This window comes from Pteronotus mesoamericanus, unplaced genomic scaffold, assembly GCF_021234165.1.
Source record: "Pteronotus mesoamericanus isolate MK-2021 breed Mesoamerican mustached bat unplaced genomic scaffold, CSHL_Meso_final contig_42, whole genome shotgun sequence".
In the NCBI taxonomy this organism is placed as follows: domain Eukaryota; kingdom Metazoa; phylum Chordata; class Mammalia; order Chiroptera; family Mormoopidae; genus Pteronotus; species Pteronotus mesoamericanus.
The window spans coordinates 14,549,735-14,574,223 of NW_026555157.1; the positions used below are offsets into that span (position 1 = coordinate 14,549,735).

General features: G+C 35.3%; 2 protein-coding genes across 17 annotated transcripts in view; one reads left to right on the forward strand and one right to left on the reverse strand.

The window, feature by feature from the left end:
• TFG (trafficking from ER to golgi regulator) overlaps positions 1–20,509 on the forward strand; it is a 37,890-nt gene extending 17,381 nt beyond the window's left edge. For 2 of the 5 annotated variants that reach the window (XM_054577386.1, XM_054577385.1), the window contains 4 exons: positions 1,441–1,608; positions 7,226–7,366; positions 15,485–15,583; positions 19,273–20,509. In XM_054577386.1, the coding sequence (XP_054433361.1) occupies positions 1,441–1,608; positions 7,226–7,366; positions 15,485–15,583; positions 19,273–19,655 (791 nt within the window). In that variant the 3' untranslated portion in view covers positions 19,656–20,509. The remainder of the gene's footprint in view (positions 1–1,440; positions 1,609–7,225; positions 7,367–15,484; positions 15,584–19,272) is intronic. The other 3 variants (XM_054577389.1, XM_054577387.1, XM_054577388.1) reach the window with 3 other exon arrangements.
• Positions 20,510–21,292: 783 nt separating this feature from the next.
• ABI3BP (ABI family member 3 binding protein) overlaps positions 21,293–24,489 on the reverse strand; it is a 245,748-nt gene continuing 242,551 nt past the window's right edge. For all 12 annotated transcript variants that reach the window (XM_054577379.1, XM_054577381.1, XM_054577377.1 and 9 more), the window contains 2 exons: positions 22,917–23,039; positions 21,293–21,664 (listed from right to left, as the gene is read on the reverse strand). In XM_054577379.1, the coding sequence (XP_054433354.1) occupies positions 21,549–21,664; positions 22,917–23,039 (239 nt within the window). In that variant the 3' untranslated portion in view covers positions 21,293–21,548. The remainder of the gene's footprint in view (positions 21,665–22,916; positions 23,040–24,489) is intronic.

Genomic DNA, 24,489 nt, shown 5'->3' on the forward strand with positions numbered 1-24,489 from the left:
GGAAGGATACATAGGTAGTGGAAGATAGTGTGAGGGTGAATAATTTATAAGATTAATGTGATATGCTCTTGGGGTGTAGCTTTGGAATTAGAAAAAGGAATATTGGTGAGGAAGATGGATAACTGGTGGTCTTATTTTAAAGGAGTATTTATAGGAGTTTTCTTCTAGAAATTTAGGAAATATTAGTGTAACCAGTGGAATGGTAGGAATAAACGAGCTGCAAGCCCATGATGAGTATATTCCCCTTAGTACTTACTGTTTTTTGCACAGAGTAAATTTTTCCTTGATTAAAGAGGTGATTTAATAACTGATGTTCATATACTTGCTTGGGAACAGAAAAAAGTAATTATCTGTTAATTGAGTAAGTGGTTAGCAATATTCTTTTTACCTGTATATTTTGTTTTTGGTCTTTTTTTTTCTTGGCCTCATGTTTCTATTTGTAAAATGCAGGTTATTCCTGAAACCCTTTTCTTTTACTAAGTAGTAGTATAAATGCCTATTGATGACCTTAGTGTCCATGGAAGAAAAGCATGGTTTTAAATACACCTGGTTCAAAGTGTTTAAAATTTTATTTTTCTATTTTAAAACTAAATTATTAAAGAAAAATTTAAACCTCTACAAAAGTAGACATCATAACTGTAATGAATCCCGTGAACCCATACCCAACATTAACAGTTTATCAAGTTATAGCATTATGTCATCTGTACTCCCACTTATTTCCACCCCTCCCATATTATATTTAGCAAATCCCAAACACATAAAATTTCATATGTAAGGATTTGAGTAAGTAGTATTTTAAACAAAGACATAACAAGTTAAAAGTATGTGTTTAATATATTGGTAGGCTTGGGATGTCCATGTAATTTATTAATGACCTAATAGACAAGTAGAAATAAAACATAAAAGTTGATAATTGTAAATTTAGTTAATGTCTTCTCCTTTTACAGAATAAGGCAATTGTTTAGTACGTATCTGATATTGGGATATAGGTCTTGGGGCTCCAAAAAAAAAAGTAAAATGTTTTCTGTTTATTAAGGAGCTTGAGGAGCTTGTATTTTTTCCCTCATCTAATAATTCTTAGGGAAGAATGTTGATACAGTTTTTTGAAAAGGCTGTTATTTATCTTGTATTTCTTTTTGAGTTTTTTTCTAATTACAAAAATAAAAATTATACAAGAGTATAAAGAAGTGGAATTATCTAAAGTCCTGCATTCAGAAATAACATTTCAGACTATATGCACATATATAGAGAGTGGGGAAAAAGTAAGTTTACCGTTGTTTATATGGAAGATATAATAATTAGTGAATAATAACATAGAAATAACTTTCACATACTCAGAACTGTAAATGTACTTTTGACCCACCCTGTTATTTCCCTGTCTTCTGTTTGTTAGCCCTTAGTGGGTGAAATGGAAACAAGTTTTTGTTTTTTCTTTTACAGATACTGTGGATGGTAGGGAAGAAAAGCCTGCTGCTTCTGAATCTTCTGGAAAACAGTCTACTCAGGTTATGGCAGCAAGTATGTCAGCTTTTGATCCTTTAAAAAACCAAGATGAAATCAATAAAAATGTCATGTCAGCGTTTGGCTTAACAGATGATCAGGTTTTAGGTAAGTTAGTTTCTTCCTCCCGTCCTTCATTTGGTCTCTCTTTCCTTTCCTCCCTTTCTTTCTCTAATAGAAAGAAAATTTGGGTATAGTGAAGTGCATAAATCTTAAGGTCCAATACATTTTACGTATGTATGCACCTATATGAAACACCATCTAGATCAAGATATAGATGATTTCTAGCACCCCTGAAAGCCTTCTTAGGCCCTCTCCCAATTAGTAGAATGCTCCTCTTTGTGGAGTAGCCACTATTTGGTTTAGGTAAATTTTACTGAAAGTAGAAATCAGAAATCTGATTTTAACAAAATCTGAACCATTTGATAATATTATTTCATATTTGTTTCAGGATTTAAATTGTATTTGATGTCTTAAGTCTCCTGATCTGAAGTTAGAGAAATTTAAATATAAATGTAGATTTCTGGTTAAATTGCTATAGTGTAGAGAGTGCTATAATGTGGATTTTTAAAAATATACATTTTATTGATTATGCTATTGTAGTTGTCCCAATTTGCCCCCCGTGCCCTCCTCCTCTTCCTGGTATCCCCATTTCCTCCAGTAACTCCCCATCCCTCTTAGATCATGTCCATGGGTCATGCATATAAGTTCTTTGGCTTCACAGTTTCTATACCATTCTTAACATCCCCATCTGGTTTGTATCTACCAATTATGCTTCTTAATTCCTGCACCTTTTCCTCCCGTTGTCCCCCTTCCCACTTTCAGCTGATAACCCTCTAAGTAATCTGTGAATCTGTTCCTGTTCTGGTTGTTTGCTTGGTTTGTTTTTTTTAGATTCAGTTGTTGATAGTTGTGAGTTTGTTGCCATTTTAATGTTTACAGTTTTGATTTTAAGTCCCTTGAACATTTCATATAATAAGGGCTTGGTGGTGATGAACTCCTTTAGCTTTTCCTTGTCTGGGAAGCACTTTATCTGCCCTTCCATTCTAAATGATGGCTTTGCAGGATAGAGTAATCTAGGTTATAGGTCCTTGCTTTTCACCATTCAAAATACTTTTTGCCAGTCCCTTCTAGCCTGCAAGTTTCTTTTGAGAACTCAGCTGACAGTCTTATGGGAGCTCCTTTGTAGGTAACTCTCTGCTTTTCTTTTGATGCTTTTAAGATTCGCTCTTTATCTTTAACCTTTGGCATTTTAATTATGATGTGTCTTAGCATGGTCCACTTTGGGTCCATCTTGTTTGGGATTCTTTGTGCTTCCTGGACTCGTATGTCTATTTCTTTTACCAAATAGGGAAGTTTTCTTGTTTTCTTTCATTATTTTTTCAAATAAGTTTTCAATTTCTTGTTCTTCCTCTTCTTTTTCCAGCATCCCTATGATTTGGATGTTGGTATGTTTGGAGATGTCCCAGAGGTCTCTTAATCTGTCCTTGTTTATTTGAATTCTTTTTTCTTCATGCTGTTCAGATTGATGTTTTTTTCTTCTTATATTCCAAATCATTCATTTGATTCTCAGTTTCATTTCCTCCACTGTTGATTCCCTGTAGAGCTTTCTTTATTTCACTTAATATAACCTTTATTTCCACCTGGGTCTTTTTTATGCTATTGCCATACTCAGTACTTTGAGTGTCCTGATAACCAGTGTTTGATATAGACCTCTCATAGGTTATCTCCATTTCATTTAATTCTTTTTCTGGCATTTTGTTCTGTTCTTTCAATTGGGCCGTATTTCTTGTTTCTTCAATTTGGCAGTCTCTCTGTGTTTGTTTCTGTGTATTAGGTAGAGCTGCTTTGGCTCACTGTCTTAGTAGTGTGGCCTGTTGTAGAAGAGTGGACCTGTAAATGGTGTGGGGCAGAGCCTTAGGTGATTGCCAGGGTGGGGCAACCTGTTTTCGCTGCTTTGTGGCTTTGTTGCAGGGGAGGGCTCAGAGAGGGACAGTGCTCCTGCCTGGCTTCTGAAGGTTTGCCTGGGAGGACGCTGTCTCGTGGCACTTGCCCTGTTTCCAGTCACTTCACTTTCTCCCCATATGCTACTCGTGCCCTTCCAGCTGTTATCTTGGTGCTGAATGCTAGAAGAGGTATCTCTGTAAGTCGTAAGTCAGTGCAGGCCCTTTGAGAGGAGTATCCTGATAATTCGGCAGTTTTTTCCACCACCCCAACCTCCACCAGTTTTTACAGCCAGAAGTTACGGGGATTTATCTTGGTGGTGCTGGAACCCTGTGCTGCTGGATGGTCTGGCTTGGGGCTGGAATCCCTCGCTCCCAAGGTATCCCTCTCGATTTAATCCACCACATGGGAATGTGGGACCTCCTGTTCCGTTGTCTCTCTGTGCCTCTCCACCTCTCTACATGTCTCTGCTCCTCCTACCTGTCTGGATGAATGTGGCTTCTTTAAATCCCTGGTTGTTGGACTTCTACATACAGCTCAATTTTCTGATAGTTCTGGGTGATATTTGTTTTGTAGTTGTAATTTTTTCTGTAGTTGTGCAAGGAGATGAAGTATGTTTACCTATACCTCCATCTTTACCAGAAGTCTCAGGATATGTGAATATTTTAATCTTAAAACAACACCTATACTGTGATTTATTTTTTGTCATCATTTCTTCAACTTTTTTTTTTTGATTTTTTTCTTTTTTGAGGTTCCAAATAAATTGGAGAGGTTAATATTGTCGGATGGGTCTCTGAGGTTGATTTTTTCCCCCTCTTTTTTTCTCTCTGTTCTTTAGATTGTATGATTTCTTTTGAACTCTCTTCAAATTCACCAATTTTCTTGGCCATTTCTAATCTGCTGTTGAACCTTTCCAGTGAATTTTTATTGTGCTTTTCGCTCTAGAATTTCCATTTGGTTCTTTTTACAGCTTCTTTTTTGTTGAGATTCCTTACATTTACATTCAATAAGACTCTTTCCTTTTAATTCATTGAGTGTATTTTTGTTTAACTGTTTAAAAATATTTATGATAGCTGTTCTAAATTGTTTGTCTGCTCTATCTAACATCTGGGGTAATTTGGAGTCAGTTTCTTTTGCCTGCCTTTTTTTCCTGAGTATGGGCACAAGTAAAAAAAAATTGCGTGCCTGATAGTGTTTATTGAAAACTGGACATCATGGTTGTTAATATGTTCTAGTGACTTGGGATTTTTTTAGATTCTTTTGAAGATTTTTTTTGTTACTGTTGCTCTAGCAGAGAGTTAACTTGTATGGACTGAAACTACTCATTCTGTCTTCCCATGGAGTATAGTAGCAGATATCTCTGCTCAGTTCTTTGAGCTCTAGGTGCTGCTTTTTTGTCTGAGCCCTCCTGGGTGTCTCTCTCTTCCCCCTCCAACCTCTGGTCAGTTTGGGATTTGGGAATGAGCTTAAACTCAGATTTTAGGTCTCACTCCTTTGGTGGGTCTCTTACTTCAGGGATTTGCCCTTCAAATTTCTAGATGTTTGGCCAGCCATGAAGTTAACACTGTGGTTTTTTCTGTTGTTGGAGCTGCAGTGGTCAGGACTTGTAATTCGTACCCACTGTAATTCCATTGGTGGTAAACTCTTTTCTGATTTCTGCTAAGATTTGGTTGACTTTCAGTGATTTTTAAATAGTTGCTTTCTTCTATTTTGTTTTAGGTTTTTAGTTGTTATGTATGAGAGTGTTTACCTGATCGTTACTTTACCTTTATCAGTAACTAGAAATACAGGATTCAGTCTATTAAATAATTTTCTCTTTCTTTGATACTTCTGTGGGATTAGTCATAAAGAGAATTGTGTGAAATTCTGAAGAGACACATATTTGTACATGATGTATGTACTTGGCACAGGAAGACATCAGAGAAGTGGCACAGCTGAAAAACACATTTTTAAAGCAACTGAAATGAGTTACTATTGCAGCTTTTCAATATTGAAGACTGAGAAAAACCAGATAGAGGAATAAATAGTTATATATGAGATTTGCCTTAAAAATTTTTATTAGAATATAGTATATGCCAGACTAGAATATTATGATTAATACAGTTCACATTATTTGAAGACCATTTTTCTCGTAGCTTTGTATGTTGAAGTAGAAAAAACTATACACATTGAAAATGCCAGGATACTTTGTACTTACTCAGGTGTGATGTGGTGAAAAACTTGGCTATAATGGTGACTGTGTACATGGGAAGGAGGGATAAAGTATTACAAAGATAGGATGAGCTACATTAACTAAAAGATTATGTGCCAGGAGAAAAGAGGAGACAAAATAAAAAATATTTTAAGGATAATAATAGTGTCTCTTGTAGGAGGGATGTGTATATAAATTTATCTACATGAATGTAAATGTCAGTGAAATGGTGGTACACAGGAGCAGCTGTTCTTCAGTTTCTCTTGTATTACTACTTATGCTATCCTAGTTTAGGCTCTCATCAACCCTGGACTGTCAGCTGCCAACGGTGTGCCTAATATAGTGCTAAGTTCTAGGGTATACCAGTGCAAGGGCTAGATGTTTACCCTCAAGGAAATTAGTCTCCTAGTATTTATGTGGAGGTTTGTAAGTGGTAATCACTTTCATAAGCTCTTGCTAAGTAATCACTTTTATAAGCCTTAGTTAACTTATTCTTACAGGAAACCTTATGGAGTAGGAATTAGTTGGGTTTTTGGGGGGGTTTTTTTCTTTTTTTTTTTTTGTACAGATGAGAAAACTGAGGCACAGTAAGAGATTAAGTAAAATGCCCAGAGTTACACAGCTACTAAGAAACAGTACTGGGATTTGATCCCAGACAGCCTGGCTCCAAAACCTGTGCTTTTAACCACTCTTCTATATTGTCCAAACAAAAAGAACTTAAAGGAGTAAGCATATCGAGAGTTTGTCTTCCTGATGTCTTTTTTAACTGTCACAGTATTAGTGAATCATTTCCATTTCCTGCTTTGGTTATGATTTTGGAAGAATTTGAGTGGCTCCATGGATGAGAGCTAAGCCTTGTGAGGCAGATGAAAAGAATAACAAAGGAATCTGACCAGAGAGCTTGTATTCTAAGAGGGAAGATGGGACTTGCTCAGAAATGCGAGGTAGAAGTTGGGAAGGGTCATAATAAAACTGTACTCTGTAGAAGTGCACAAGTGGAAGACGGTATTTATGGGTGAGGAAGGCTTACTAGAACTGGAATTATAGCTGAGTTTTAAAGAGTGTTGTATTTAGATATATGAAAATGGGACAGTGGAGGGAAGAGTGATAAATGCAATGGAGGCAGAAAAAGTATTAGATATATTTTGGGAGTAGGGATTAGGTTAATTGAAAGGGGCATGTGAGAAGAGGAGTTGTGAAAATAGTGTGTATCCCTGAATACCAAACCAGAGGGTTGAACTTTATTTATGGACAGTGCAGACCCATTAAAGAATGAAATGATACTTATGGTTGATCGACAAAATAGATTGCATAAGGTAGAAGATACTGATATTGCAGAGATGCGTTTTGGTTTTTGAAGGAGGCAGTTACTGTTCTACAATTTATAGGGAAGGATTTCCAGTTGTAACTTCGGATTCTTAAGAGACTAGAGCAAAAGAGAAAAGAAAATATACATTCAATGTAAACGGCTGTATTTGTTTTCATGCCTATTCTACCATACTTTTAGTCTCTTTTAATCAAACTTAGGAATTGAGCTTGCTGGGGAATGGTCTTGTGGTAGAAACTGAACTGACTTTATGGACCCTCCAGGGCCACCCAGTGCTCCTGCAGAAGACCGTTCAGGAACGCCTGACAGCATTGCTTCCTCCTCTTCTGCAGCTCATCCGCCAGGAGTTCAGCCACAACAGCTCCCATATACAGGAGCTCAGACGCAAGCAGGTCAGAGTGAAGGTAAAATAGAACTTAGAGCACATGTGCAGAAAAGTACATGTACAGAAATGTTTATTGCAGCATTGTTGGTAATGGTAAACACATATGCATTCATGCTATGAACAGAGTTGGGAGAGATTTTTATTTACTGATATGGTAAGTTTTGGGGTTAAAAAACTAGGTAGAGCAATGTGTCAGGTATGGTTCTGTATTGAAAAGAAAAAAATCTAAAGTGCTTATATACATAAAAATACAAGGTCAAAGATCAGGAAGGGTTCATACCAGTCACTAGGTCAGTGGTGACTGTGGGGTCAGATGTGACCCATTGAGCTGATACTGTAGGTGCTATTTTCTTTCCTCTCCCTCCCTGTTTTGCAACTGTGTATTATTTTTCCAATTTAAAAATATTTTGAAAATAGAGGTAAAGCATAACTTTAGTTAAAGTGTAGTTTTTTTGAAAGATAAATAACCTTAAAATATTTGTGCAGTTAACAATGTCTTTTTGAAAAAACTTTATTGATTTTTTTTTTAAAGAGAGAGTGAAGGGGGGGAGAGAGAGAGAGTAGGGCAGGGGGAGAGAAGGAGACAGAGAAAAAAACATTGACGTGAGAGAGAAACATTGATCAGTTGCCTCCTGTATGCGCCCAGACCAGGGATTGAATCCACAACCTAGGTGTGAGTCCTGACCAGTAATTGAACCCACAGTCCTCTGGTGTATGGGACAGCGCTCCAACCAACTGAGCCTCCCAGCCAGAGCAACAGTGTCTGTTGAGGGAAAAAGCAGTGTATTTTAAAATCAAACTGCTTTTCTTTAAATGATGTATCCTTTGTATCCTGGTGTGAGCAGTTTAATCTCAATGGATTTTGGTATTTTCTCACTGTAAATTTTGAAAAGTGGACTAAATCAGTGGTTTTAAAAGAATTTTTAGCCCTAAATGAAATAAAATTGGTAAGCTCAGTATTATTGTACAATATTAGGATAAGGGGTCGCTGCCATATGTCAGCAATTTTCAACCTTTTTCATCTCAGTGCACACATAAACTAATAACTAAAATTCTGTAGCATACCACAAAATACACTTTTTCCTGATATGACAGAAAATGGGTATGATTTTGATAGATTTTAAAAAAGGTGACTGTTTTAAAAATTAGATGCCTATACTTGTATATAAGGATTTCTGGTACCAAAAATTAACCAATCAGATGTAATCTTACTATGCGACATGCCCAATCTTATTATGCAACTCTATTATATGACCTGTATATTTGTGGTTCAAGACAGGGCATTCACACTGGCCAGCTATTGTTGTGTTGGTTGTTGTCATTTTTTTAGTTGACAGTCTTAAGGGAAAAGAGGTCAGTGCCTCTGATTGAATAGTCACGTATTGGATGTTTTAAAATTTCTTGTGGCACACCCATTGAAAATTGCTGTCATATGTGAAGGGAATTGAGGTTGCTATAAGCTCAGAACAGCAGGCACTGAGGTACCTCTTTGAAACCCTTGGAGCTCTGTAGAACATGGCTAAGTATAGTAGTTTCCCGTTTTCCACGGTTTTGCTTTCCACAGTTTGAGTTACCCGCGGTCAGCTGTGGTCTGAAAATATTAAATGGAAAATTCCAGAAATAAGTCGTAATTTTTAGATTGCTTACTGTTCTGAATAATTGATGAAATCTCAAATTGTCCTCTCTAGGAAGAGTCATCCTTTTGTCCATTATACCCACACTGTATATGTTCTTTGCATGTTAGTCACTTAGTAGCCATCTTGGTTACACTTACTGTTGTGGTATCACAGTGCTTGTGTTCAGATAACCCTTACTTTACTTTATAATAGCCCCAAAGTCATTCCTTTAACTTTTATTATGTTGTTATAGTTGTTCTATTTTATCATTACTTATTATTGTTAATGTGCCTAATTTATAAATTAAACTGTGTCATAGGTATATATAGTAAAGAAACATAAGATATATAATTGTATATATGTAAGATATGTAATAAATATATACACACACACATATATACACACAAATAATGGTTGGGTACTGTCTGTGGTTTCAGGTATCCCCAGGGCGTCTTGGAACACAGTTCCTGTAAACAAGTGGGTGGGAACTACTGTAGTTACTAATACCTAGGGTTCCTTCCAGATACTATGTTGGTTCTGTTAATTGCCAATACATGAAAGTGCCTTTAAAACTACACATTCTACTTTAAAACAAACACTAGGTGGTGCTCTAACTATTTGTATAAAGGAACCATGTGGTGGTACCATGTATTTTCAGCAACAGAAACAAGTGATTGAGTTAAAAAAAAAATTCCTAGCCTAAAATGAACTGAGCACTTTTGTAATAGACTCCTAATTATACTGTGGTGATACTTTTAGAGTTTCCCACTGGATAGATGCTAGTCATAGGGACTAGGTAGCATTTTGCTGATAAATGAGTGGTCTGGGAAGAATTTCTTATTGCTTAAGCCTCTTCTCAACCAGCTTTACTCACAGTGTTTCCTTTGTACCAAGATGCAACTGCCAAAACTGTAACAAACCAGAATTGAAACAGGTGGGTTGAAACAGGGAAGCAAAAGCAGATTTTGGATGTGAAGGGAGTTTAATGTTAATGGCTGTATCAGGTAAACTAACATCTGTTTTGTTGTTGTTGTTTTTGCTTTTTTAAATTCCATTGTAAGTAGTATGTACTATTGTAGAATGGCAGTTGGAAAAATAAGTGTACCAAGTAATGTTTCCTCTTCACTTATACAGGAATGGGATTTAAGGTTATACTAACAGTATCTCAAATTATTCTGTCAGGTTTGTTTCACTGAAAATTTATTTTCAGATAGGTAAGATTTTAAAAATATAAAAGGATATATAGTGAAAATTCAGAAATCCTCTCTTTCACCACTGACCTCTTAGCAATCAATTTCCTCTTCCAAAGGCATCAGAGTAAAACTGTTTGATAGGCATTGAATTCTTTTAGGGTGGCATATATGCCTTGCTAAAGCTGTTTCTTTTTAAAATTTATATTAAAAATATACTATAAAAAATTGTAATTAATATGTGACTTTGGTCAGTACATGAGCATTCAGGAGATGAATCTATAGATTAGTACTATCCAAAAGAACTACAATAGAAGTCACGTAAACTTTAAAATTTTCTATAAGCTGCATTAAAAAAAATTTTTACAAAGGTAAAGTTAATATTAATCATACATTGTATTAAATCCAGTATATCCAGTATATTAATATGGAATCATTATTTAAAAGTTAACATTTTATATTCTTTTTTATTCATGTGGCCTATTGGAAATCTGGGGTGTGATTTGAAACACTTAAAAACGCAAACAGCACATCACAGTTAAGAGTAGCCATATTTCAGGTTCATAGCAGTCATATGTGGCCAGTGCCTATTGTGTTGGATAGCTTGCTCAACTCAAGATTAATACATTATTTATAGATTCCCAAGATGAATTATAGGCTACTTGAATGAGTACTTTTTGATGTATGATGTGTAATGAATGAGTCCCTGACATCACCAGTTCGTTAAATTAACTGCTGGTTATAATTTGTGTAGAATAACCAACATAAAAACCTATTATTAATAATTGATAAACATAGCAATCTCTTATAATAGAATATGAAATAATAATTCTGAGTTGTTACTTAAATTCCATCAAAGGGACGTTGGAATTATAATTTCTTTCCCAAGGATTTTAGTCTTACTATGTCATTCAGTTAAAAAGACAAAATGTTGAACATCATGAAAAGAAACAAAATGGACAGTATTTTCTTTTTCATATAAATCAGGTGTCTCTGGTACTGGAAAACTATGTACAGTTGAGTAATTGTCCAAAAACATGTATATGTAAGTGGTGAGGATACAGAGATGAGCACTAAAAATCATCAGAGACCAGGATGTATTGCTATTTGGCAGTCCAAAAAAGTGGGAAGGATATAATTAAAATTCTCTAAAATAGCGTTGATAAAATGAGTAGGCTTCTAAATAGCTTTGTTTTGTAAATTTTGAAATATACACAAAAGTAGAGACAGAGTACATCTGTTCCATGCCCCTCCCACATTTAAAACATTTGCTGGAGTATTTAAATTAAATCCTACACACGTTATTTGACTGAAATATTTCAGTATGCATGTCACAATGATAATATGAGATAAATGATTCATTGTGAGGGGGACTCTACTTGGGAATGAATACTTACATTTTTTTTGTAACATAACCACCATGTTAATATTACAGCTAAGAAAGTTAAATGATTCTTAATGTCAACACATACTATAGTTGACCCTTGAACAACATGGGTTTGACCTGCATGAGTCCACTATATTATATGTGGATTTTTTTCAATCTGCAGTTGGCCCTTTGTATCCCTTGATTTCATATGTACAGATTCAACCAACTGCATATTCAAAACAATATTTTATATCTGCAGTTAGGAATCCTTGGATGCCAAGGACAGACTGTATGCATTGTTCTATACCATTTTATATAAGCGACTTGAACGTCTGCAGACTTTGTTATCTTTAAGGTGTTCTAGAACTAATCCCCCAGAGATACCAAGGGACCACTGAAGTTTTTGGGAATCAAAAGTTATATGTTGATTTTTGACTTTTACATTGAGGGAACAGCACCACTAACCCTTGTGTTGTTCAAGGGTCAACTGTAGTCTCTGTTTGAATTTTCATAATTTTCTCATAATTACTTTATTATAATTGATAGCTTGTTCAAATCAGGAGTATACCAAGGTTTAGATTTTTCATTTGATTATATGTGTTAAGTCTTTTTTTTAGTAGCTGTCACCCTGACTTGTTTTCAAAGTCAAAACTATGTATATTAATTGTATATTGCTATGTAATAATTTACCCCAAAACATAGATGTTAAAAACATTTATCATGTCACAGTTTCAGAGTCAGGGATCTGGGAGTAGCTTAGCTGAGTGGTCTCTAGTGAGATTGTAGTCACCTGAAGCTGAACCCAAGCTGGAAGATTCACTTCCAAGATGACTCCTCCTAATGGTTGTTGGCAGGGGGCTTCCGGTCCTCACTACATGGACCTACCTCTGTCATAAACTGCTTAGGTAACCTCATGACATGGCAGCTTCCACCAGAGTGAATGATCAAGAGAGTAAGGTAGAAGATGGCTGTCTTGATTTGATTTCAGCCTTTTTGATGATACCTAATTTAATATTTATATTAAACGTGACAGGATGTACAAAAATGTCATAAAAATGTCATCATTTTTGCAATATTCCACTGGTGCACAGGTCAGCCCTATTGAATGGGAGAGGAGACTGTACATACAAGGGAATGAATAATTAAGTGTTTTTTTTATTATTCTTTGCTCATTTCTGCATTGTGGAGTTACTAATTTTTCTAATAAGAATGTAAGGGATATCTGCTAACATAATTTACTGCATTTTAGATCTAAAAAGGTTCCAAGGAAGTGGCTCAGCAGCAGAGGCAAATATATTTGAAAAAATTAATTAAAATAAAATTAAAAACAAAACAAAACAAAAACAAAACAAAAAAAACAAAAAAAAAGAATTAAAGAAACAAAGTGGTCCACTAAGTTAAAAAAAAAAAAAAAAGAATATAAGGGATATCAACCCATTGCCATGTGCCGTTAACATGTGCTGAAGTTATTTGGGGTCATCATGGAGGTTGGCTACCGCTGTATGTTAATAGAGTACAGCTTCAGAAGTCTCATCATACTTTTTGCTTTATGCTATTTTCTTTCTTCCCTTAGGTAACATAGTTTTTATCACTTTTATTTTATTTTACCATTGATTCTTTCTGAAAATATAATACACAAAACATAGCGCATATATATATATATATATATATATATATATATATAAAAAACATAGCATATATATTTTTTTTTTTTTTTTTTTACTCAAAACATAGCTTACGCTAAACTATGTCTGCACCTTGCTTTTTCACTTAATAAATCCTGGAGTTTTCTCAGAAATATGTGAAATCGATTTATTCCTCCTTTTTACAACTAAACACAGACTTTTTAGTTACATTTCAGAATACTGTGACAGAGAATCCCATTCTGGACTTGAACAACATGTGTTTAAAATAAATAAAAGGAATACTTTGCAGAGACAGGAATAAACCTTGAAACTTTTATTAACCATAGAGTTGGCATTTTCATAATGGGTTTACAGATTAGGAAGAAAATTGTGTTTGCTTTAAGAATGATTGTATCCTTTCAGTTAAGAAGTTTTTTTAAAAAAAATTTTCTTTATTTTTAGAGAAAGGGGAAGGGAGGGAAAAAGAGAGGGAGAGAAAGAAACACTGATGCGAGAGAGAGCTATCCTTTGGTGGCCTCTCGTACACGCCCTTGACCAGGGAAGGAGCCTGTAACCCAGGCATGGGCCCTGACTGGAACTGTAACTGGCAACCTTTTGCTTTACAGATGATGCTCAACCAACCGAGCCACACCAGTCAGGGCCCTTTCAGTTTTAATTACAGAAAACAGTTAACGCTAGTTTGAGTGGGAGTTCCTTAGAATCATTGATTCTAAGAATCTATGAAACATAGAGCCTTGATTTCAGCCTTTTTGATGATACCTAATTTAATATTTATATTAAACGTGACAGGATGTACAAAACATTTTTTAAACTAAAGCTCTGTGCTTGGGTTCCAATGATAGTTCTTAATTAGCTGTGATGTATTGACCTGGAATAAATTGTTTAATCTTTGTGTATTTGAAATAATCGATTGCTAATGAGGTTAATTTTCTCTCATGTATTTATTGCCTGTTCTTTGCTCATTTCTGTTTGTAGAGTTAATTGTTCTAATTTCTAAGAATTAGAACCCATTGTCATATGCTATGTATATTTCTCCCCCTTGATTATATTTCTGTACCAGATTCTGGTCACTTCTGTTCTAAAATTTAGTTATGAAATACAATCCAGGATTAAGGTGGTATCTTCTAAGGTGGTTAACTTGCGTACTACCTTTTGTGCTGTCTCTAAGGCTTAAACTAGTAAGAAAGCATTTAAGAAACTTTTGTCAGTTTTTTGTTGTATTTGGGAAGAGGATTAGTAGCTTAAAAATAGTTAAGCAAATTTTATTTCTGTCATAAAAAGCATACAACAGCATGTTAGGAAATAAGCTGGCTATAAATACAGACATGTCTCATTGAGTGCTGTAGTACGTGGGGTTGAGCAACCAGTCCAGGAGAGGGGCTCTGCACCTTGAAATCAGTATGTGAGTGTTGGCCGCCTGCTGCGCTTCAGTGGGAGTGGCACTGGAGAATGCATTGACTTTTTTTTCAGTAGTAGTCTCTTTTCTGTCAGAAGTATGCTCTTTACCTATAGTCTTTTGATTAACAGCAGATAGTTTGAATATTTTTGAAAGAATTAGTCAATGTATACTTATTTTAAAGATTTAAATACTAGTTAGATATTAAAATGCAAGTTTTATTGCAACGCTAGGCATTAGATCTAGCTAAATCCACCATTAGAACAACTGTAAAGTAGTAAAGATGATAAAGACATGAACCAAGAAATCCTTAGTTGTTTGGAAATCACAGGTAATAGTGTCTGAAGGATTGCTCCATAGGAACTTCTCCATAGGAACCAAAAGAGTATTCTCTTTTCCAAGTACCCATCCCTAGTGTTAAACAGGTCTACCGTTATTAGAAAGTTCAGTGAGGAACCATTTAGGTTTTATCAGATTCCCCACAATTGCTAGGATCTTGAGATGACGGAAAAGCAAACTGTTGTCCAATGCCAAAGGTGTATTTGAGATCTGGAATGAAAGACACTGTAATTTTTTGCTACCAGAGAGCCCATTCATATGGTGACAAAAAAAAAAAAAAAAAAGGTTTAAACCCTTAGATGACACACACGTGTTTTGGGAAAGATTTGGGAGCAATTCTTTTTATTGGATTTTTGACTCATTTGATTTTTACTGAATATTAGCAGTGTCTGTCTTTTGGCAGTTGGGTTTGAAACCCTTGTGAAATAGTTAATTCTTCTCTACTTCATTCATATTAAAAGGGGAAATAAACATTCTCATGTCTTTGTTACTCAGTGTGTTTCTGCGTTTGGCTGGGCAGAGAATTAAATGTGCCTTAATAGTATTTCGTTAAACCTGCCTCTTTTTCTTACCTTTTTTAGGGTCGATGTACCAACAGTACCCTCAACAGGCCGGTTATGGCGCTCAGCAGCCGCAGGCACCACCTCAGCCACCACAGCAGTATGGTATTCAGTACTCAGGTGAGCAGGGGTCCATGGGGAGCTGGCTCATGGTGTTTGAGCTGTTGCTATACTCATTAAACTTTAATCCTGTCCCCTTAGTTCCTTGATTTGTAATACTTACATTGTCATAGCAGGTAGTAAGTATTTATTGACTGGGGAAATGACATTGGTCTTACTTATTTTTAAAATATTTTATAGTAAATCAACATTTTAGTTTTCCACTGGGCAGGTAAAACTAAGAATCATAGTAGATGATTCTGTAATAACTCATAGTATAAAAAAGTTTTTAATAATACAAAGCCATCTCCTACTGAGGTGATCAGCTTGCTTCTTAGGGGACTTAGAATTGCAAAACTGCAAGATTTTTTTCCTTTGTTATATGTAAATCAATCCCAGGACACTCTTAGCACTTGTAAAAATATAGTTCCCTTATACATGGAAAGATGATCTTAATACAGGGGTGGACAAAAGTAGGTAGTTGTTTATATGGAAAAAGACATACAGGTTATTCTGATTATTGCAGTAGCTTTATTAACTGTTTCGCGTACTCACAACTGTAAACCTACTTTTTACCCACCTCTGCAAATAACCAAATGAATCTACATAGGTTTTTAAATCTCCCAAAAGCATGTAGGAATACCAAAAACAGGCCAAGATTCGTATTTTTTTTTAAAAATAGAGTTGTGTAAAACCTAATTCAGACAATTAAGAACATTAAATATAGTTGTTTAATATAGGCATCTTAGATATTTTGTTTTATCATTTGATCATTGAAGGTTATCCATACTTAAATATGAATAAATCTCATACTTTAGTATAGCTTTGAACATAGTGATTATAATCAGGTAATTTTTACATTTGCTAGAGAGAGTATTTTAGCTCTTGTTTCACAGTGAAAGATTTAAGTATCAAATTTCAACTATAATTAGTTTATCTGAATGTTGCCTAAATTCTATTTTATGGAGTTTTCTAGTATTATAAACTAGAGCAGGAGTCAGCAAACTGTAACCCACAGGTCAAATCTGGCTTGTTGCCTATTATTGTGAATAAAGTTTTATTGGAACACATCTGTACCCATTCATTTTTCTACTGTCTATTGGTGCTTTGGCACTACAGTGGCCCACAAATGTACAATGTACAATGGAATGTAAATGTACAATGGAGTTGAGTAGTTGCAACAGAGACCTTATGGCCCACAAAATCGAGAATATTTACCATCTAGCCCTTCACAGAAAAAAAAGCTTGCCTGTCCCTGAACTAGACCATAAAAATCTATCATTGATTATAGTTTGACGTATTTTAATGCACACAGCAGTTTTTATTTGTACTGTATTTGCTGTAGTGTGATGTAACCTGTAGGTGCTAAGTTTTACGTACATAAAAAGGTGGAATGAATTTAAACTTGTATTATGAAATTAGAGGGAAGGTTATTTTTAGGATGCAGTCCTTAAAATTAAAAATCAGAGTGTTGCACATTATGTAATTTGTAGAAATAATAGATATCAGACCTGAAGCGACCTAGTAATCATCTAATTCAAGTGATTTCAGACTTCACTGTGCTGAAGCACCTGGAGAGCTTTTTTTTTTTTTTTTTTTTTTTTTGAAACTTACAGGTGCCTGGGCCCTACTCCCAGAGATTTTATTTCCTTTAGTCTTGGTGTAGGACTCAGACTTTGGTATTTTAAAAGTATTGCAAATCATTCTAAAGAGCAGCCAGGGTTGGGAACCACTGGTTTTGTTCCAACCACTTATTTTATAAATGAGGCAAATAGGGTTGAAAGATGTTATGATGTATTGAAGGACACATAGCCTTTCAGTGGGGTTGCTAGGTCACCCAGTACACTTTTCAGTTAATTACTTCCCTATATCATTATGCATTCTCAAACGTAGACCAGGGGTTGGCAGACTTTCCTGCTATAAAAGGCTGTATAGTAAATATTGTAGCTATTGTGGACCACATGACTCCTTGTCCCATAATATTTATTTAAAAAATCCACAGAATTTCCATATCTTGCGATTTCTGGGGTTCTTCACCGAAGTTACTCATTTTTTAAGGAAGGAGGTATTGGTTTGAAGAAGGCTAGTCATATGTAATTTAGAAGTGTTGTCACACTGTGGTCACAGACTCCTGTAGGTTGCTAATAAAATGGCATCTAAGGCCCTTAGGAGTTAGTCCCTCTCTTAAGAAATAATTAAGGATCTGGTAGTTTCCAGACTCAGTTAAAAAGCCTGTTTAGATTTCAGTTGCCAGCATAAAAGGCAGTCCCTGTGCTTTTTTTTCCTTCTCTCTCAAGTTGAATAGACATTTTGAGTATAAAAGCTGAGTCCTTCTGTTTTTCCAAAATCTTATATTAAAAATTAAGTTAAAAAATTTATGTAGAAGTGAGGAGAAATTATGTGACATTCAAGATTTGATCATGAATTGACTTTAGTTCAGTATTTAGATAATATCATAAGTAAAATGCATTAAGACATTTGATTTAGTTATTAAAAATTAAGCTTGCTATTAATGACTTGAGTCAGGGTCTCCACTCTGAGGAAAAGTGTATTTGAAATTGTCTTTGTATTTCTGATCCTACTAGCCCTATTAACTTGAATTTGATTGGGAGATATGGGAATAGTCAACTCAATACTCTGCTTGGAGACTCTTAAGTGGTGGTGGTAACATTGGACCATTTTTGACACTGTTGGTTTGCCAGTTTCCCTCTGACCTTTTCCAGTTTTATTCATGGACTATGTCAAAAAGATTTCTTTCATGAGTAAATTTTGAACCCAGGTTCAAGGTGAGTTCAGAATATACTCAAATTCGTTCAATCCTTTTTTTTTTTTTTTTAAATGCAGGGTTGTATATATTTTAATAATTTTCTTATGTATCTGGTATTTAATGCTGACAGGATTCCAGTCAATGGAGAGGTTTCATTGCAAGTAGCTGCAGGTGTGTTTCATGGTAGAGATAAAAAAGTTTTTAGTGAAGCAGACTTTTTCTTTTAAAAAATTTACATCCTTAGTAAATAATGAATATAGGTGTTGATTTTGTGGGGCAGTATGGTATGCTTTTTGTGTATTATGTTGTTACTGCTGACTCATAATTTTGAGTTTTAAAGGCAAAACATCAGATACCAAATCTTTAAAAAAGTGAAATATTTTAAGAGTTGTGAAGATGGGTGCTTAATGTTTATTCTTAAATGGCCTAGTTTTTATAGAGTGACTAAAGCATCTCAATAGCACAGTTAGATGTATTTGTAGCACCATTTTTCATTTAAAAATATTAATTCTCTACAACGTGTTTTTATTTGGTACTGTTGTTAAATAGGTCGTCCCTCGAAACCAGGTTAATGACTAGTTTTTGCATTATTTCTGGCCTTTATCTTTTGAGCATCTCCTCTGTACTAGAAATTATGCCAGAACAGGAATTTGCTCTCAGGGGTTATATAGCCTAGAGGCGGTTGTAATGAAGAAATCCATGTATAGTGGTTTCAATTTAAGATGAGCAGGTTAAAAAAATTTTTAGAAACTTCGCGATACCACTTGGTCTGGAACTATTATATGATAGAATTTACTATTCTACTTGTTATATAAATACTTAGGATTAAGTTTGTTAAATTTCTCATTGTTTTTGATCCATAACAGTAAAGACTAATTATTCTCTGGAAAATTTTTACCAACAGAAAAATAAGATATATACATTGTTTATTTTGCCTTTTCAGCAGGCTATAGTCAGCAGACTGGACCCCAACAACCTCAGCAGTTCCAGGGATATGGCCAGCAACCAACTTCCCAGGCCCCAGCTTCTTCCTTCTCTGGTCAGCCTCAGCAACTGCCTGCTCAACCGCCACAGCAGTACCAGGCGAGCAGTTACCCTCCACATACTTATGCTACCCAAACTTCTCAGCCTACTAATTACACTGTAGTCCCCGCTTCACAACCTGGAATGGCTCCAAGCCAACCCGGCTCCTATCAGCCAAGACCAGGTTTTACTCAGCCTCCTGGAAGTACCATGACCCCTCCTCCAAGCGGGCCTAACCCTTATGCACGTAATCGTCCTCCCTTTAGTCAGAGCTATACCCAACCTGGACCTGGTTATCGATAAAGAGGCTCAGCTACGCTGATGAACGTAGCTGCTTGCTCTTTGCCTCCCAAAAGACTCCAATGCTACTATTTTATTTTAGTTTGTATTGAAGTTAAGAAATTTAAAAAGAGCATTTTTTATGATATCATTGTTGCCGTTAATTGAAAGTATAATTTGCTAGAACACAAACAAAGACCAAAATGAAAGTTTTTTCCTCCCCTGCTTAAAAGTGTAGCAGCTTTCTAGTAATTTTGGAACACTACTCTTATGTGTATGTAAAGTGATTGATTTTCTAGCTTGCCTTGTCCAGAGGTTATTAAAATGCTAGGTTGAAGTTGGCTTTTTACTATTAACATGATGTACTAAAAGTAGATCTCTTTGAGGAGACAACTAGATATTATGTATAAAATGAAACAGTGATAGGTTAATAAAGATGATTGAATCCATTTAGTGGTCTTGTAATTTAACTTAGTCACTAACATTATATATACATGAGAAAAAAAAAGCAAGAAAAAAAATCCTTAATTGATGTTTTTTCAAAATGAAGTACAGATGGTTCAGAGAAACACAGTGCTGTTTGATTTTGGTCTTGACTTGAAAGAAATGCATTTAACAGTCATTGGCTTAAAACAATGAACTTTAAAATAGATGTCATGGGAAGATAGATGTCATGGGAAGACACAAGAGATGCAGTTTTAGAAGTTACAAGGGGGTTTTGGTAGATCCTGAATAACTGTGATTTTTCCTTGTAGAGATGAACCATTCAGAAATAAAGAACTCAACCTTAAAAAAACAAACTACATTTCTTTATTGCAGAGTTTCTACTTGTTTGAAACGTACAAAATGTAGCACTGGTAAAATTGAAGCATGTTGACAAGGGTAGGCACAGGGCTCTCTCAGAATGAGGGCAGCAATGCAGCATTCCCACCTCCCTCCTCAAATGAAGAAAATACCTTTTTGAATAAAGGTGAGTGATTGTCAGTACAGGTTGAGTTAGACTATGAAAATATCCTCTGATACATTCATTCCTAGAAGTCTTATGTGTCAAAATGTAGTAAGTATCCTGTAAAATGGCAGCAAGCTCATAATGTGTTCTCTTTCTATGTTCAGACTTCACATTCAGTTTTTGCATACAGCTTATTTAAAATTATGTTTTAAAAAATATGAAGACAGTTGCTTGAAGACTTAGTTTGACAGAGTATATTCAAACACTAACAATTATGAGTACAGTAAGAAAAAATGTATTTTTGAAACTATCATTCTCAATTCTATTTTTAGCTGAAATGACATTTACTAATTCAAGTACAACAGTTTTAACAATTTGCAAATATTTAAGGAATTTTATATTCACATCAATGTTTATTTAAATGCTTCAGAAAAGTTTTTCAGCTGTTGCTAAAAAATTGAAGATTAAATAAACGTGAATATTGGGTCCTTCCCCCCCACCCCGATAGTATATATCATATACTGAAGATAATTTGATCTAATAAGTTAAACCAAGTAGAGATTTATGGAATTAACTCACCAATAGGAAGAATACACAGTAATAAAAGTAAATTTTTTAAAAAAGTATATTAGTTTTTGATGTTAATTTTGCTATAAAAGTATTTCAAAACATTACAACAGTGTGATAAATAATATACAAATGATCTCTTAAAATACCATGAATAGGGAGCCAGCTTCCCCAAAAAATGTTACTCTGTTAATATCTTGCTTTCTAAAAATGACTTTTTAAAACCTGATAAATATTCTCAGCAATCTTTCTAATAAACATCTAATATTGCTATCAGATTTTAAACTTTTACACATAGTAAACAGAACAGCTTTAAATGAATGTGACAAATACCATAGTGTTTGCAATTATTTTTTTTGCCATGATGAAACAGAAGGCACTTGTGATCATGATTGCAGTATCTACCATTTTCCAGGAATTGTGGTCCCACATTCATACCACTGAACGTAATTGATTTGGGTGTGACCGCCGATTTCTCCAAATTGGACAGGTTCCTGACGAACTGCTCTGAAATAGCCTAAGGGGGAAAATTAATTATCATAGCTGCTATGTTATATTTTTGTCCTCATTGCTCATAGATTGATTGGCTGAAGGTTACATAACTAGGTGAGGCGAGGTGTTTTAAGAAATGTGTAGCAACAGAGGCGCTGGTGTCTTAACAGGTGGCTAAACATCAGGGGCATCTGAAACTCACCAAGTTAGGATGGGACAGTTGGTAGTGTTTCGAAACAAAGCTGGAAAGGGGCAGGAGTCAGGGGGCTTTTGTGTCCTGAGTGTCATTACCGCATTCAGTATTCTCTGTCTTACGTGCAAGTATCCTTTCTGCAGACTCACGGTAGTGTGTGAAGAACGGACCAGAGTGAAGGTGTTAGATATTTACTACAATGTTAAGAAACAAAAGAAGGTAGTTCTAAGCTTGCTAAATTTCTAAGAATTAAACTTAGGTCAGCTCTTCAAGGAGCCTATACTAGTAATGATTAAAATTTTCTCTGTAAATGTAAAATATTATAGAAATACACATGATTTTGAGAATGTTTTACAGCCAGTTCCTATGAGACAGCAACTTTCAACCTCCTGGTTATGTGTTCATAGATCTTACTAAGGCATCTTTTACTGTGGTGGGTATTTTTAAGTGCCATTGAACAAAAGGTGTTGCTGAAAAGACTAGTCAAATAATTTAAAGTATTTAATGAACCTCTTGATGATTCCCGAGTAATGTGGACACTTAATTTACCCTCTCCTGCCCTGCCTGGACAAGAATTAAATAAATTTTCATCTTTTTAATCTTCATTAAGCAGCTAGTGTTAATATGTTTTCAGCATGACAGTGGTTATTCATTTCTTAACAGAACTGTTCTAATTTTAATTGAATTTATATAATTAAGGCAAATAATACTGTTTTTCCATTTTTGGTAGTTTATAAGTTTTCTTTAAAATTTTAAGGGAATAAAAAAATGCCATATGAATGATTTAAGTTTAGAAAACACTTCTTTAAATTCAGGTTTCCTTGAAGTAGAATGCGTTTATATATGTCTGTGTGTAACTTTCATTGGCCCTAAGGAATAGAGTCTTAGGGACTGGGAGGAAAGTTTAGAAACCTTTATTAAAGTGTTCATACCAAGGGCTTAAGAAAGTTTTTTCTTTCTAGCCAGATAATTATGACAGTAGTACTATAGGATTATTTTTAAAGGGATTGCTTTTCTCAGCCTGAAATTATTTTGGATTAATTTGTAAAACCCTCTTGCTTACAAGGAAGCTCAGAAAACATACCTTCTTTCATGGGTAGCTGGTCAGAAGACAGTTGTTGTCCTGTGCGTCCATCTAAAAACGAGTCCACAAATTGGCAGTGATCTTCTCCATGGCCTCTCTGATCACCTATGTTATAAAATTTTCCTAAAAACCAAAAGTTAAAAGAATCATAAAATGTGACTTTCTTATATATAGGGCAATTCTGAAATAACCAGATAATTTCAAATAATCAGTCTTTCCTTTTTTTGAGCACTTGCCCCACTTTCACCCCACTTCAAGCCAGTTGGCTTGAACTGTGAAATAGTCTCCCAGCTGACATCCCTCTTTTCCATTTTGTCTCTCTATCCTTTCCCTCTCCTCCCGTCTCCTGCATCTTTTAAAATTGCTACGCAGGCCCTGACTGGTATGGCTTAGTGGGTTGGGCATCATCCTGAAAACCAAAAGGTCATCGGTTTGCTTGCCAGCCAGGGCACATGCCTGGGTTGTAGGCTGGGTCCCTGGTTGGGGGTGTGTGAGAAGGCAATGGATCGACGTTTCTCTCCCCCTTTTTCTCCCTCTTTTCCCCTCCTTTTAAAAATAAATTCTTTAAAAAAGTGCTACTCAGATAATGTTACCCCCTCCATAAATCTTTCCAGCAATCTCCTATTGTACTCAATAAAACCTAAAGTCTTAACCTGGTTTCAAAGCTCCACGTGATTTCACACATGCCTGCCTTGTTTTTCCTCTTACTCTCAGCCACACTAGCGCAACTGGCTAGGCATGTTCTGCCGCAGGCCTTTGTCTTTGCCTTTCTCTTCTACCTCTAGCTTTATTTCTAGATCTTTGCCTGGTTGGTGCCTTCTCATAGTTTTCTTCTTAGCGCACGTGGTAGGTACCTTTTCAAAGAGGCTTTTCCTAACCATTCTAACTAAAGGAGCTTCCATTCAGCTGTTTTCTCCCGCTCTTAAGTTTTGTTTTTCAAAGCACTATGTGAAATTCTTATTTACATATTTGTCTGTGTCTTCCAACTAGATTGTAAGCTATATGAAGGCTTGTTTGTGGCTTGTTTGCTGCTTTGTCCCCAGAACCTAGAGCAGTATCTGAATAAAGCAGATACTATCTGTTGAATGGTTGAATAGATGTCTACCTTTCTATGTTGGGGCCAGCCTTATTTGTTTTAACATTTTTATTATGAGTATGGAAGAGAACATGATAACCCACTGAGTCTGGAGCAAGGGGTTGTAGCCCTTCCAGCCAGGTGTTATAACCTTGACCTTGTCTCCAGCAGACTTAAAATTTTAATTGTCCTATTTCTTCCTTAATTACTGTTAGATAAAGCCATTTTATTATCAGTAGGGGTTTTATCCTTGGTTGGCTGTAACAGAATTGGGCTTGAATGTGGCTAGTGTCTTTACATTCAAGTTTGCCATGATGGCACTGCTTTGACTTGCATTTTCATTATTTCCCTTCTAACAGCATGTCTCAAATCCTTGTTTTCTAGGTTAAGTATTTCAATAACATCTTGCCCAAAAAGAAAATCTGTATTTACATCACACCTTACTTTCTGTCCAAAGAAAAGGCCAAGTTATAGAATGCTGAAAGCATTCCATTCCCT